General features: G+C 42.9%; 2 protein-coding genes across 8 annotated transcripts in view; one reads left to right on the top strand and one right to left on the bottom strand.

Moving 5' to 3' along the window:
• arhgef25a (Rho guanine nucleotide exchange factor (GEF) 25a) overlaps window positions 1-2,507 on the top strand; it is a 49,227-nt gene extending 46,720 nt beyond the window's left edge. For 5 of the 7 annotated variants that reach the window (XM_081706837.1, XM_081706838.1, XM_081706835.1 and 2 more), the window contains one exon: window positions 302-2,507. In XM_081706837.1, the coding sequence (XP_081562963.1) occupies window positions 302-427 (126 nt within the window). In that variant the 3' untranslated portion in view covers window positions 428-2,507. The remainder of the gene's footprint in view (window positions 1-301) is intronic. The other 2 variants (XM_081706839.1, XM_081706836.1) reach the window with 2 other exon arrangements.
• Window positions 2,508-3,454: 947 nt separating this feature from the next.
• On the bottom strand, window positions 3,455-9,030 carry sp5l (Sp5 transcription factor-like). Its single transcript, XM_027028715.3, has 3 exons — window positions 9,010-9,030; window positions 5,716-5,866; window positions 3,455-5,164 (listed from the first exon to the last, which is right to left on the bottom strand). Exons 2-3 carry the CDS (start codon window positions 5,767-5,769, stop codon window positions 4,118-4,120), a joined length of 1,101 nt encoding a protein of 366 aa, XP_026884516.2. The 5' UTR covers window positions 5,770-5,866; window positions 9,010-9,030; the 3' UTR covers window positions 3,455-4,117.
• Between the last annotated feature and the right edge of the window lie 5,884 nt (window positions 9,031-14,914).

The raw sequence follows: 14,914 nt of genomic DNA, 5'->3' as shown, positions 1-14,914 counted from the left end.
AGCAAAATGAGCAAAGTGAGAACTGTGTTGTGAGAAGTATTGACTCATTCAAACGGATTTAGTCTCTATCATGAACTTTAATAAAGGAACAGCTCTGAGGGTCAGCGAGCCAAACACAACATGCCTGGGGATTACCTGCAAATTGCCGTGCTGTGTTTGGCCCACGCGGAGTCCTTTTTCCTGATGTATAAAGACATTTGGGGGAAATAAAAAGATTTAAGAAAGTTTGGAATGATTTGAAGGCAGAACCATTCCTTGTAACAGATATTTCCCCCATCTGTTTCTTTGGCTGTCACCATAGCAGCGGCGCACAGGAGAGGATGGTTTCAGAACTTGGCCGCACGATGCAGGGTTGTTGGCTCCAGGACCCCCCTCCAGTCTACAGCACTGCAATAACCTGGCCCAGCTGGACGAGGACGAACTGTGACCCTGTGCGCCCTGGGAGCCGGTCCCAGCCTGGACACGTCCTCTCCAGCCTCCATCGCTCGCGTGATTGGCCTCCTGCTGTCCCTGTTCAACTCGCACTCGAAATGATCAAGCTACTTCGTTCCGCTTTCTTATTTGTCCTTTCAAGTAGCAGTGTGTTTTGTTCAAAAGAGAAATGACCATTCCTGCATTGGGAGGACACTGGAGTTGGAATTTTTGGAGGTTTTTTTTTTTTTTTTAAATGAATATCCGTGCGGGTGTACGTGAGTATGTATGTACGTGTGCACGTGTGTGTATGTGTGGTGGAAATTGCTTCAGTATTGTAAACGTGCTGTTCCCCTCAACAATGTGGCGTGCAGTTCAGAGGACTAATCAGATACCTTAGAGAGACTCGGTTCAGCAGGGCCATCTATCTCCAGCCTGTATCAAACAGCCTGCTTCATCCCGTACATTCTTCCGAACGAGCCAGCGGGAAGCAGAGTGATGACGCGGCTGATTTGTATTCACCGTGTGTGGAAGACGTTGACTGAATCCCTGCATGAAGACACAGTGGATTTACTCTCTCTCTCTCTCTCTACTGAAAAAGGGAGTGTCCAGTAATGTGTTTCCCTATTCTGTTTGACAGCAAGGTGCCGTTTGAGCTGAGTGGAAGTAATGCAGTGACAGCGCCCCCTAGAGACACACAGCTGGCGTGATGTGAGTCTACAGGGTTGGGGTAGGGTCACTCGGTCTGTATTTGCAGCTTCTGTTGGACACATCCAGTGGCAGCTTTCACATGCGCCGCCTGGCTGAGGAGGAGAAGGATCCCCTCAACGCTCCGTGGGAACAGCAGACCACTCGGGGACATGCTAGTAGAGTGACAGAAGGCAGCAGGTTGACGGACGTCTTCCGCTCTGCCACCCTTCAAGCTCCTGAGTTGTTTCCTCATCATCCATGCTGCCTGCTACACTGTTTGATCTCTTGATGAAGTGGTTTCAAAGATAACCCCTAGAAATAATGATTTTTGATGACTCAGATGTTACTAAAAAACAAAAAAACATTCCCCTGATGGTATATCACTAAGTGCCAAAACACAGTTCCAGTGCCCTTAAGTGCATCTGTTTAAAAGTAAACAACTAGATTCATTTGATGATTACACATAGGGAGGCTATGTGCATTAATATCCTTTGTGGGTGTAAGATCCATTTAAAACTTAAAAAATGATATCTGAATTATTACCCATGAAAAAGATACAATTATGCCTGAAAACATTGTTTGCAAACATGATGATTTGTTTCTTATAATTTGATTTGTTGATTTTAAATTATTTCACCTTGCCAAAAAGCTACAAATGTGTGCACCACTCAGTTGATTCAGTTACATCAAAAGGTGGCAGACATATATTTTGAAATGATGTCTGAAATCTGCAGACTAATGTTTCCATTTTTTAAATGTGTTTTTTTTAAATCATACAAGCAATTACCTTGCATTTTGAATTATCTTCTCAAAAGAGGAGAGATTGTATTGAAATGTAAAATGAATAGTGTGACTGGCAAGCGCTTTCAAAACTGCTTTGCCAATTGCAATATTTGCCCAGTAGAGGGCACCAGGCTGCTTCGGCACTACTGCACACACTTCTGAATCTTTGAATCTTTTCAACTGGGCCCTCGGGTGCCTAGTTTCCCAACAGCATTGTAATGTTTGGATTACCTTGATTTAAGAGAGTCTTCAAAGTGGCACTCACTCTGACACTTTATAATTAGACTTGCAAAATAGCACCAAAGCTTGTATCTTCTAATACTGGAATGTCTAAAATGCATATACACGGTTACTCTTAAAATGAATGTCCCACTGCTCACATTCTGTTGTCTTGACATAATACTCTAATAACAAATAGACAATATAGCCCTGTACTGAGTATGAGTTTGAACTCTCTATTACCTTTGCACAAGTCTAAACCTTTGCATGCTTTGTTAAACCAAACCCCTAAAATCAGTCAGCAGAGGACAATGTAAGAACTGAGGAGAGGACGGATGTTTATCAGGAGTCTATATGACAGATCTCGTTGTATTATATCGAATAAATTGTGTCTTTTTGCAATACGAGGACTTTCATATCGCAACACTTTTTTTGTATATTTTTTTTTCTCTCATTTTATTATTATTTTCATCATCATACGGTGTAAACCCAAATTCTCCATTTGAAAGGACCTTTGGTATTGTCGGTTAGAGTAACAATTGCGTTTCCACACCACTGCATTCAAAAACAAATGCCGGGGATGTGAGGCAAGTGGGGACCCACTTGTGTAGCACCTGGGGTCATTTGTCCTGGAGCAGGGTCAAATTCCGGGTATCCCAGGGCAGTAGCGAGCTAACGGCAGCCTGTCTGTGATATGCAGAACTGGAGAGAGAGGGTTTTAAGGTATTTGCTTTTTGAAGGGTGTGAAATCAAAGCAGCTCTGTGCCTCTGGTGTCACGGCCTGACCAGCTGGGGGTCCATTCACCGCAAACCCCCACAGGGGCGTCATCCTCAGGAACTGCTGACCCAGTCATTACCACTGTGAGAGCAAGGGGCCATTAAAAGACCACACGACTGTGAACTTGATGGCAGAAGCTCTCCATCAATGGCCGTCCTATTTACGGTAAGGTGTGAAATGTCGGAGTTCTTTCCAATCATTTGTTCCGTAAAAGTGTTTCCTTAGTACCGAGTAACAATGCCCACCCAGCATTGGCATCCCCAATACACTTCAGTTAACATATGAATCACCTATACAGACAGCATCCCGGACCTCACACAACGGTAGATTTAATGTTAGTTTAAAGTTAGCCATTTGCTCATATTTGCACTTTAATTAGCATGTGAGGAGTGTGCCAGCGTGTGATGGAATGAATAACAAAAGGAGGAGATCATTTTGTCTGATTATTCACTTTTATTTTTTGTTTTTACATGCTTCTTTAGTCCTCATAGAACTGTGTGCTATATGAACACAATATAATTACTGCACTTTCTGAGGCCATAATTAACACCCAGGGCTTACAATTCAGACTTAAAATGAGAAGGAATGTTTTGAGTGCAAATCATCTTGGTACAAGAGTGAAAAATTGTATGTCTGGCAAAAGAATGTCGAAAGCAACAACCAAAAAACAAAGAAAAGACTAAATGAGATCAAAATGAATATTTCATGTTAAGGCAACATTTTCTGTCAAAAAGAACAATCAAGTTTGTTTAATAAATACTTTTTATTTTGTGCTTGTACATTTCCTGATTTCCTAAAATTTGATAAATATTCAATTTATGCAAAGATCTTGGTCACATGATGTGTTTGCACATTGTGCCTGAAACCATGTAAAAAAAAAAAACCTTTTGCGACATTTATTCCTCTTTGCATTGAGAATAAGTACCAGCTGAAGTCTTTACAGAGTCTTAGAGCTCAACAGAGCACCCGCTGAGAGTACAGCAGTGTGTGTACTGCACTGCCGTTCATCCACGACCTCCACAATCAGTTTGGCATTTTAAACTGCATCGAACTCCAGCCAGAGGTCCATATATCTGTCGGTGCTATCACCAACAGCCAGTAAAACAGCTCAGAATCTGCACTGAGCTTTTGAATATGGCTTCGCTGCCCATGAGTGTCATTCAGGTGACATGAATCCCAGAACTCTTCCTGAGCCTGGGGAGCGCGGCACCGCGCCCCTCCCGGTCGTTCGCCCTCTCACTCCCTCTTGATGTTGCTAAGCGCCGGTTCGTTTTGCGAGGACCGGCCTGCGCGGCCCTTCCTGCTCTGGTGGGTCTTCACGTGCTTGGAGAGGTGGTCGCTGCGCATGAACCTCTTGCCGCACTGCGGGCAGCCGAAGCGCTTCTCGCCGGTGTGCGTGCGCAGGTGCCGCTGCAGCTCGTCCGAGCGCGTGAAGCTCTTGCCACAGAAGAGCCAGTTGCAGACAAAGGGCCGCTCACCGGCATGCCAGCGCAGGTGAGCCTTCAGGTGGGACGTCTTCTTGTACACCTTGCCGCACTCTGGGATGTGGCACAAGTGCAGCCTCTTCTTCCCGAACTCCAGGCCACTGCCCGTGCTGCTCCCCGTGGCCTGGCAGTTGGGGCACTTGCAGCGGCGACAGCGGCGTGTAGAGCTGAGGAGGCTCTTGGAGGTGCCCTGCAGCAGGGCGGCGATCTGCGGCTGGTGGCCCAGGACCAGCTGCCGGCTCAGGGAGAAGGGGTGGTGGCCGGGGACGGCGCCACTGCTCTGGGGCAGACTCCACCACTGCTGGTTCTCCTCCGCCTGACCTCCGGGCAGGTGCGGCCTGGCCGAGCTGTTCTGCAGGAAGCCCGGAAATTTCTGGCTGACGGCGTTGTGCTGTGTGTAGTACTGCGCGTTACCCTGTGCCTGAGAAGACAGCATCTTGACCGGGGAGAGCTCGAAGGAGTAGGTGGAGGCTGGCTCGGCGGGAGGGGTAAGGGGCAGCTCGTGGTGGTGCGTGTGGTGATGGTGCGCATGCGAGCCCAGTCCGGCTTGCATGTGACCAGGGAACTGCACCTTGGGAACGGTGAAAGCCATCTGATGGGCACTCAGACCGGAACTGGGCGCCATGTCGTTGCCCCAGAGCTGAAACATGCTGGAGGCGGAGGCCACTGCCCCCTCATAGGGAAACTGAGGCCCCTCCGAGCCCACGCTGCCACTCACCTGCCAAGCCTGACTGCACGTTGTGGCCAGGAAAGAGAGCGGGTTGGGGCCGCTCTCAGGGGACGAGCTAGGGCTGCGATCCTGGAGGGACGCAGGAAAACATCATTAACAAAGACCAGAGATGCAAGGAAAAATAAAAGTGTCATTTTCCATTGCAATTATATTTTAGTATACACATTATTACATTTACATAAATCAGTGATTTATTTACAAAAATACAATGATTTATTACATCTTACACTGTTATATTAAAAGTTATTGCAACTGGCAAAAGAAATGAACAATTAATTGATTTATTTGTAAAACCAGTATTTGCCAAGTGCATAACAATGTAATACACAAAATACATTCAAGGAAACTAAATGCAAATTTAACTGAATCCGCAACAAGGGATGTTGACAGCTTAACTATAAGATTTACCTTAAACTTTTCCCAGGTAAAATAATCCGCACACATATTTCACAAGTGTATAATTGATAAAACGTTTGCAAATTTCTTTTCAAGTTTCCAAACTATTAATGGAGAGAGTGCTGTAATGAGCGAACTATTTAGCTATGTGGCGTGTTAGAACAGCGAGGAATGGAAAGTTAAATAAACATGGTAGAATACTGATATTATTCAAATAATCAAACCTGTAAGAAGTTGTGCAGGAAGTTGTCAGTCCTGGATAACGTTAGCGCAGCCATCTGCCTGGGCGCTCAACACATGCACACTTGGAAGCCGCGCGGCGAGGAAAGTGCAAACGTCCACACACGTGCAAGCATCCGCGTCAGGAACGAAGCCCTAACGAAAACCGGGACCATTCACGCAGTTATTGGGAGCAACAGTAATCCCCCAAGCAACTCGACTCATCCGAGCGCCAGCCTTCTCCGAACTCCCGGAGCTGAGTGACTCACTGTCCCCCTCTCGAAGTTTTAGGGTCCCTTTTCACATCCACTGGCGTTCAAACAAACACGCACCCTTTTGAAGTGTGACGGAGAGCCTGTTGCAATAAATCCTCAGGCGGTCGGATTGCATCTTCGCCTTACAGTGAAAGAGCCTCTCCACGGGGTCTCTTAAGTATGTACCAGGAGCGGCTCTGAACGGTGTGGGTGTGAAAGGGAGGGGAATGTTTGGGAGATTAGGTAACGGGGGTGTGTAGAGTGTCACCAGCCTGACCTTCATTTTTTCCTTAATGAAAATGTACCAAATGTTGACCCGTGAACCCTCTTTTATTCAACCAGCTGGTTTAGTGACCCCTGGGAGATATGCTGATCACCAGGAGTGATGTGCATCGTTTGAAATAAAATCCATCATTAATGAAACTGCAAAATAAATAAATAAAAATACGTCTTTGCACCTTTCTTTTGTAGGAACAATATAGCCCTTGGCGATCTATATGTGTCTTATAACATCTATAAGATTACAGTACCTCGCCTAAAATGTCAAATGTAGAAACAACAAACGTATGAGCTCCTTTGCACGGGATAGTCTTCAGCAGTGCTTTGGAAACACAAACGCGAACCCCCATATAAGGGCCCGGCCTACAAACAGCAGTAGGCTGCAGTCAATGCTGCCTAAATAGTGCGGTGTGTTATATGTGACAGGCACTTCTCGGATTTTGCCACGAAGGACAATTTCTTTGAGTTTAGCCGCACGTGCAGCACTTTTCCCCCCGAGGCCCTTTGAGTGGCAAAACAACGGCAAACTGAATAAAAACCGAGCAAAGCCCCCCAACTCGCCCTCGCTGTGCACTGACATGCCAAATAAACGGCCCTGCGTGACACTTTCACACTCTGGGTTCAAGTTAAGGGCGGCAGCACATTTAAACGGATTAAGATCGTGGAGGCACGATAAGTTCACCTAACACCATGAGTCTGTTGGTGTTCCACTCCGAGAACTTTAACAAACCCATTTACCATCTTAATACACAGGCAGCCAGCGCTCGGGCGCATTTAACGCGCACTACATTCTTATTCACGCGGACCTCTCGTCTCAGAGCGCATAACAATTAACCTTTGTCTGTATCTGTGCCTTCTTCTAGTTTAACGCATTCTTCTAGATAAAACCTATAAATTCAATTATTCTAAAGTTATCTCTCACTCTTTCTCTTTTTAAACTTAATTTGACAACACTCAGGCCAGCGTGTAGGCCTACATCCTTTGTAAGGAACTGCATAGCTATGCAACTATCGTTCATATGGAGACTTGTGAGGAGACTGAATTATTTTAAAACCACACCACGTTTACCAATCAATTTCATAAAGGTGTGCGCCGAACATTTACGTTATGATTTTGAAGGACTAGTTTCATGTGTCCCGTGTCGCGTTTAAAAAGGCAAGTTCATTACTTACACAGCTAGCAGCGGGGAGATCAGCACAGACCTGAATTGTTACCGAGAATTATACAAACCTAAAATGTGGTCAGTAATCATCATACACATTTACTTACAAATTAACTTGAGAATACAAACAGGATGATGGCTGATGTTAGGCTGGCTCTCCCCAAAAGCTTAGACTGCATATCGTGAACTCCAATGCGGACGGGAAGGCCATATTTGCATATTATATGCATATTACTGCATATGTACAAATATTTAAATACAACCGAAGGAAAACTGAAAATACATATGGTATAAATAATAGGAATACATCTAGGCTAACTATTAATATGATGCTTTTAACATGCTACTAATACTGTGTATTTTATTTATTTCAGTGGCAATAATACAGGTTCATAACATATTTTATATACATTCTAAATTTTGCCAAATAGATGACAATGCAATAGTTTTAAATCAAGCGGGATTTTAAAAGGGATAGAGAATTAAGCGATTTGATCAGAATAAATGTGTCTAAAAACGATCTTAATTTCTTTAATGATGGGAGAGAATTCTTCAAGAGACGGGACACTCAGAGAGAAACGCTGATAAGTTTGTAATTCATTGTAATTCATGCAAATGCTGTGTTATATATTTTAAAGGAACTGTGTCTGCGTTGTCAGAAGAGCTAGCGCAGTAAACTACTGCGTAATGCTGGCACTGGTGCAGCAGCATCAGCTGCGTTTCAGACCTAAAACTTGCTTCCAGGTTCAATTAAAATGCATAGTAACAATACCTCTGTCATATATTTAGTGTAATTATGGATTCTATTTGCAGGTTTTACTCAGGCCAGTATGACATAACCCAAACACCTTGGGATTTGTGTAAGACGGGTTTGGACTCAGGCTTGAATTTTCCTGTAGGCACGTTTATTTCCACCATGAAGCGATCAGTATGATCTAAAATGGCACAGTTGCATTGTAGAAAATACATTCAAGAATGAGTTCCCCATGCAGTGGCATAAGTTGCAGAGCCACATAGTCATTGCAAATGTTTTTTTGTCTTGTTCCTATCATTGATAACATTGATTTGTAACAAACAACTTCTACGATAAAAATCGAGCTATCCTTTGACCCAAATACAAAAATAATAGAATAACATTAATAAAATTAAGCAAAATGTTACTGTCAAAAATGACCAAGCTATTAATAAGAATAACCTATAAATAATTTTAATTTTAATTTTATTCTAAATAAATAATTATTAGGTAATAATAATAATAATAATAATAACAATTTCTAACAAATACTACATAATACATAAAACAATGATTTGGTCTGAACTTCACACTTGCACTGCTGAGACACTGATTAATGTTTGTTACTACAGTACTGCATAATTCATTTGTATTTGATAGCTTTACTCCAAATCACTTTGGGGTAAGTTACAGCTTTCTGTTAAAATACTGAACAGCAGTCACAGCGTCATAAGCAACACAGTCTTGCACACACATACACAACAGACTCTTGTGGTGTTTTGGGGGTGATTAAGGTGTGTAATACTCATAAAACAAAATTACAGCCAATGCAAGAAAAAAGGATAAAAAGGGCTCCTCTGATTGCGCTTACCTTCCCCGTGTTACATGAGTGTAACACATCGAATATTTGGTGTTAAGGAAGGAGGCTGTCTCTGTCTCATTCTCTGGGCTTCTTTACCGAGCAGAAGTTGTTAATTACCCTGATTCTTATTTCCTGTCCCCCCACCCACCCCACCCCCATTCCGACTGCCTCCCAGATGAGTGTCTTTGAAGTGCAAAGTATGTTCGCCTTACTTTGAACTGTGAAAACAATGCTCCTCTGAATGTGCTTACCTTCCCCGTGTTACCTTATTTAAATAGACCTGGATATGGCTTCCACCGTTTTCAAGGGAAAACTAATTTCCAGAGATCCCAGCCTTCGTTAGGTAGCAGCGGAGATGGTGGGGCAATCAGCCAAGCCGCCCCTACCAGCCAGGACACAGACAGTGAGCAGGGACTGCTTGTAGCGCTCATGCTCTGTGTGGTTTTGCTCAGTGCATTCTGGTTTTCTTTAAAAGCTCTTAGTCGGAAAAATGAAACGATGCTAGAGAGTTTGTGGTGAGTCTTGAAATAAATGCAGACGTGATGTGAAGAATTATTATTCAAACCAAATCAAACACAGAAGAGTAAAACTTTTGCATTTATTTTCACATTTATGGGTTGCTGCTAGTCTCGCAAGAATAAAAGTAGATAAAACTGAAGAAACAAAAAAAAAGCCTCCTGCCTGTGAATTCATAACTAGTTAGAGAGTAGTCATGTGACCACGTTGATGATTACTGATTAGGACATTAAAGGAAACAGGAAAGAAAACAGGAATGAGAAATGACTGACTTGTGCAGTCTTTCCATCAACGAGGACAAATCCCACTGTTTAAAGCTTGGTGTCCTCATAAAGGGGTTAAACAATGCAAGAATGAGCAGGCGTGTTGTCAAGCTGTTTTTAGCATGTCTGGGGGCAGTTTCAAAGCCTCAGATGACTAAACTGCCCCAGCTGTCTTGACCATCTGCACTCCAAACAGCATGTCACAAGCTTTTGTACTAGTGGCCATTTCCAAAAGCCAATTTTACAGCCTCATGTTGGCTAAATGACCCCCAAACAGCCAACGTGACAAATGTGGTATAATGGACGACATGGAGATAAAAGGAAAAATGTCTGCTGTTTCCTGTTTCTTTCCAATGTTATATGTCCTAATCAATGCCCATTGAGTGACTACTGCTCATAACCACCTCATGACCAGCTCCACAGGACAGTGAAATAAGACAAAAGACCTCTTATAACGTGTAGCTGGCTTCCTTTAGTCTTGCATTAGAGGCAATGTGGTGCTGATCATTTGTTCTCGAAGATCTTAACACATTTCCATTGTAGTGCCATGTGTTAAAACCACTGCCATTGCTTGTACCTGTTAAAGGTCACTTACACTTCTGCATAAATCATGCATTAATGTGCAACTGAATGTGACAATGTGGGGTTTATGTCATTTGGTATTGACCAAATGATGACGTTGAATCCAGACAGTTATTTATGAAATGGAGGTTGACCAACACTGCAATGCTTGAGGGAAAATTCTACGCACTCTAAAAAATTGTGTGGCTCCGGAATGATCTGAGAAGACCGACAATTTGTATTTATTATAGGAAAACACAGAAACACCCAGGGGGCTATACAGGTGAAACTCAGTTCTGGTCCAGTTGCATGTATTCAAACCTGAGAATCTCCGCTCCTCTATAGATACGGAGAAGCCTATATTTCCAGCTGTCAGAGAAAACTTTTATCACTACCAGGGGCACTTGAAGTTTGTTTGCATTTTGTTTTCCAGTACTCTTAACAACTTCAGAAGTCAGATCACAGGAGCCCATGATCAAAGCCCCTTTCGGTTAGTTCAGGAAACGCAGGAACTATACGCCACGCTTTGATACTCCGCATCAATATTTCAATTCAACAATCACTTGACATGCACCCGCACTGCCACAGACGAAAGACGAAAGGAGAGAGTGAATCGGAAGGGGTACTGGAACTCGAGAGTCCAGGGTGTTGGGTTTTTTTTTTGGCAGCACGCTACAGTTCTCTTTATAGTAATCTGCTAGGAGTGTCGTTTAAATACACAAACACAACGTGGCCTTTGGACATAACACATGCAGTATGAAACAACGAATTATAATTTCCTCGAAATAAAACAGCCCTCTCTGCTCCCTGCCATTGCAGAGATTTTAGCTGAGCGGTTGGCTTTGAAGAGTGCTTCTCCACTTTGAACCCCTGACATACTGAGAAGACACTCTTTTTGAAGCCCAAGTATTAAGACTTCAATAAAATTCAGTAACATGACAAGAATTGAATTCACTGTATGTAGGTTTGTAGAGAAAGAGAGCTACAATGTTTGATATGTCAGACAGCTGTACAGTCCATGTCTTCTGGCAGAAGATGGTATCCGTGGTCCACATATTTATCTTTATTTAGGAGCTCACTTGCTGTGCATTTGAATACTGAGTCACTTCCTGATTATAACATTGAGAATTAATGGCTACTAATTTACTGTAGAAAAATAAGTGTTTTATTTATAGACCATGTTAGCTAAACCCCTTAAAAAGATTTATTCAGTGCAATAGCTGTCAGGCTAATATGAATAACCCAGAAGCTAGGTTAAAAACAAAAGGAAATAACAATGTGACTTTCAGTCATGAAGCATCTCTAAACACACAAGTACACATTTATGAACAAACAAAAATAATTAGTCCAAACACTTGACAATGTCACTTCACAGGCATCAAGTTAATGTGGGTATTGTACTGCACACATCTATCTATCTATCTATCTATCTATCTATCTATCTATCTATCTATCTATCTATCTATCTATCTATCTATCTATCTATCTATCTATCTATCTATCTATCTATCTATCTATCTATCTATCTATCTATCTATCTATCTATCTATCTATCTGTCAAGCAGGTATTTCCTGTGACTCTATCCCTTACTCCTGAGATTTTCAGCTGGGGACACTAAGTGAGCATGACACTTTGCTGTGGTCCGTAACCTCACCATTAACCCGTATGTCTAATACTCTGTAAATGGATTTGAAGTGCAAGATAAGCTAAAATATATACAGTCCCAGGCAGCTTCCTGGCCTGGTAAAGTCAGTGAGTAACATTCACAGATTGTACTTTGTTGTGAAGAAGTGGGACATTTACCCTCTCCCCTCACCTTACTTGCAGTATCTCTCTCACCTGTGCAAACCTCCTTAACACCCCCCCCCCCATCTCCTGCTGGAGGCTGGGAGAAGCCTGTTCTGCTCTGCATGGCACCAGGAGCCGCTCTGGAGTCTCTAGGTGCTGCTTCATGTGAATAGGTGCCGGGGCCCCTCGTCAGCACAGCGCCCCACGGACGTCCACGCCAGGGCACAACCGCGCTCCGCGTAACCCGCGGCGCTTTGAGGGTGCCACCATGTGACAGAGCAGGCGCTTTCATCTGATCCTCACGGCGTTAATCTGTGCCCCCGTATCTTTAATTGACGCCTACGCGTCAGATATCTGCCTTTGGAAAATGAAGAACTTAAATATGTGTGTGTGGTTTTTTTCTTTTTTTTTCTTACCTTGCTCAGCCCGCAAAAAGAATTCTTAATGCTGAATACGGAAGAGAGTAAACATCGCGATGTGGAGGAGTGGTAGACTGAGATCACTCTGTTTGATCTCACCTTAACTGAGAGAGGAGGCAACCTAAAGACCAAGCCCCCAATGCTCAACACAATGCTCAGCCCCTAATGCCCCTAATGCCTTAAATGCAATAATCTGCCAGCATATGGTTAAAATACAGTATGCATTTTACTGGGGCAAAATAAATGAATTTGTTAGGGTGGGATAGCTGAATTCATGGTTCTTTTGCAAATACTATGAAGAAATGATAGCTGATGAAACTTAAATCATCTTTGATACTAATGAACTAACACAGTATAACTACGGTACATGTCTATTCTGGCCGTGCTGTTGGATCTTCGACATAAGGCCTTTCCCCTGTTCACCAGGGCAGTAGTCACAGTTACTGAACATAGTTGCGATTATAATAGTTGCTGAGGTGGTGCGGTCCATCAGTGTGACTGTCTCCAATGAGTCTTCTAAGATCATCTCTCATGTCTTGCAGCACTAGAACAGAAGGTCCTGGTTTGCAAAACAAATGAACAAACAGAAAACAAAAATGCAATGATGAAAGAGCAAACAACATATGATACATGCCCCAAGCCCTTGACACTCGAAGAAGTAGGGTACTTCATGTCTCTCTCACTATATCATTCTAGACCAGTGTCTAATTTTCTAGTGAAGATGTTAGGCTGTTCCCCCAAAATGGGTATGTATAAAGAAAATATGGGGCTATACTTTTGTACCTACATTATTATTATTATTATTATTCATTATAAAGAAACATGCTGTTTAGTCAATCTATTGATGTTTCCTAACTAATTGTAAAGCTGCGACGCAAAAGCAGATGTTGAATTTCAAAGCACTAGTGAAGAAGGAGACAGGTTATTATTTATGCTAAGATGCCATGGCTTCAAAGCACCGAATGAGGTTTCTAAACAAATTGAACAAGTCAAGCACTATTCACCCAGGACCGGGAGTGTGCCTGGCGCATGCAGATCAGAGGCGCACGTCTGCCACTTGTAATATCCCTCAATGGAGGAAGAGGTCCACTGGGAAGAGCCAGCAGATAGTGGTTAGCAGTGAGCTGTGAGTGTAGGCACGAGAGCCCACTGCCAACACTGCTGCAACACCTGTGCACACAATCAAACTCGGCTCCTGTCAGGAGCGTGAATGGGCAGCCAGGGAGGAGGGCGCGCCTGGAGACTCCACACTCTTTCTTCACAGCGCCATCCTTTTCTAGCGAAATGGGGGAGCCACCCAGGGAAGAACACATGGGCTCTGTCAACACCCTGATGCAATGTCAGTACACACTGATAATTATTTATGAAGCGGTGGGTTACTGTACAGGGATTGCCCTTTTTTGAGGGCTGTGGATCCGTGCTCGGTCCGTGGCCAGGAAGACTACGGGATATGACAGCACCGGATGGGAGACCACAGTTTCCTAGTTCTGAAAAAGTGGAACATATCCTAAAAAGCTCTGACACCAAGTTTTGTGGCTGCTTGAATGCGAAGTTACTTTAAACATGATTTCTTGAATTCACATGCAGTTATGTTAATTTCACTTAAAATGACAGGATATTATCCTGGTTGGACAAATTGAACATCTAAGTCCCATAATAGTAGGACTGTGTATTTTAAGCAATGGCCTTGATTTCAGGTTTTAATGTATGGAGATTATTTTGTATTTTCTTTAATGATTCCAGCATCTAATGTGACAGGCTGCATACACCTCTTTCAAAATTATTTCTGTCTGTTTTCTCCCATTTGATGCAACCCAAATTGGTGCCAAAGAAACGAATTGCTAAATCTTTAATTAACTTCATAACATCTGCACTTCATCTTTGAGAGAGCAGGGAGATTTGCTTTTAACCTAATCCAGCACATTTGCACACCAAAAGGTAAATCTTGAGGCTGGCACTCCTGCAGAAAAAAGGAGAAAAAAAAAATTAAAAATGGAAATGAACCCATACTTGTTTGTGCAGATCAAAGACACAGAATTATTCAACTTTTTGCCATTGCTTGATCTTCAAAAATAAGAGAGGAGAAACTAGTGTAGATAGATGGATGGCACAGACTAAGTCTGATGCCACCTTGTCTATTTTTAATTTCCGTACTGCTTCTGTTACCGTGACGATGTCTTCATCCAGCCAATCCACTTCTCCCCGCTACTGTCACAGATGTCACTTATCATGTGAGATGGACAGTATGTTTGTGACATTATTACAGGTGATAAAAAATTCCATTACAGTGTTGAGTATCAATTACAGAAGCAGTCAAAAAAAATCTGGAGAATTTTTATAAGATTTGTCCTGTGCTTCTTTTCTTT

The sequence above is a fragment of the Electrophorus electricus genome, chromosome 24, assembly GCF_041902795.1.
Source record: "Electrophorus electricus isolate QZ-2024a chromosome 24, ASM4190279v1, whole genome shotgun sequence".
In the NCBI taxonomy this organism is placed as follows: domain Eukaryota; kingdom Metazoa; phylum Chordata; class Actinopteri; order Gymnotiformes; family Gymnotidae; genus Electrophorus; species Electrophorus electricus.
The sequence above is the reverse complement of the archived record's forward strand: the minus strand, read 5'-3'. Positions and strand labels throughout refer to the sequence as shown.

What these genes read in the sequence shown, in the direction of transcription:
- sp5l (XM_027028715.3), bottom strand. Translation starts at nt 5,769, where the DNA reads ATGGCTGCGCTAACGTTATCCAGGACTGACAACTTCCTGCACAACTTC. An exon ending in TCCTGCACAACTTCTTACAG is followed by an intron (nt 5,165 to 5,715) that starts GTTTGATTATTT and finishes GCGTCCCTCCAG; the next exon opens with GATCGCAGCCCTAGCTCGTC.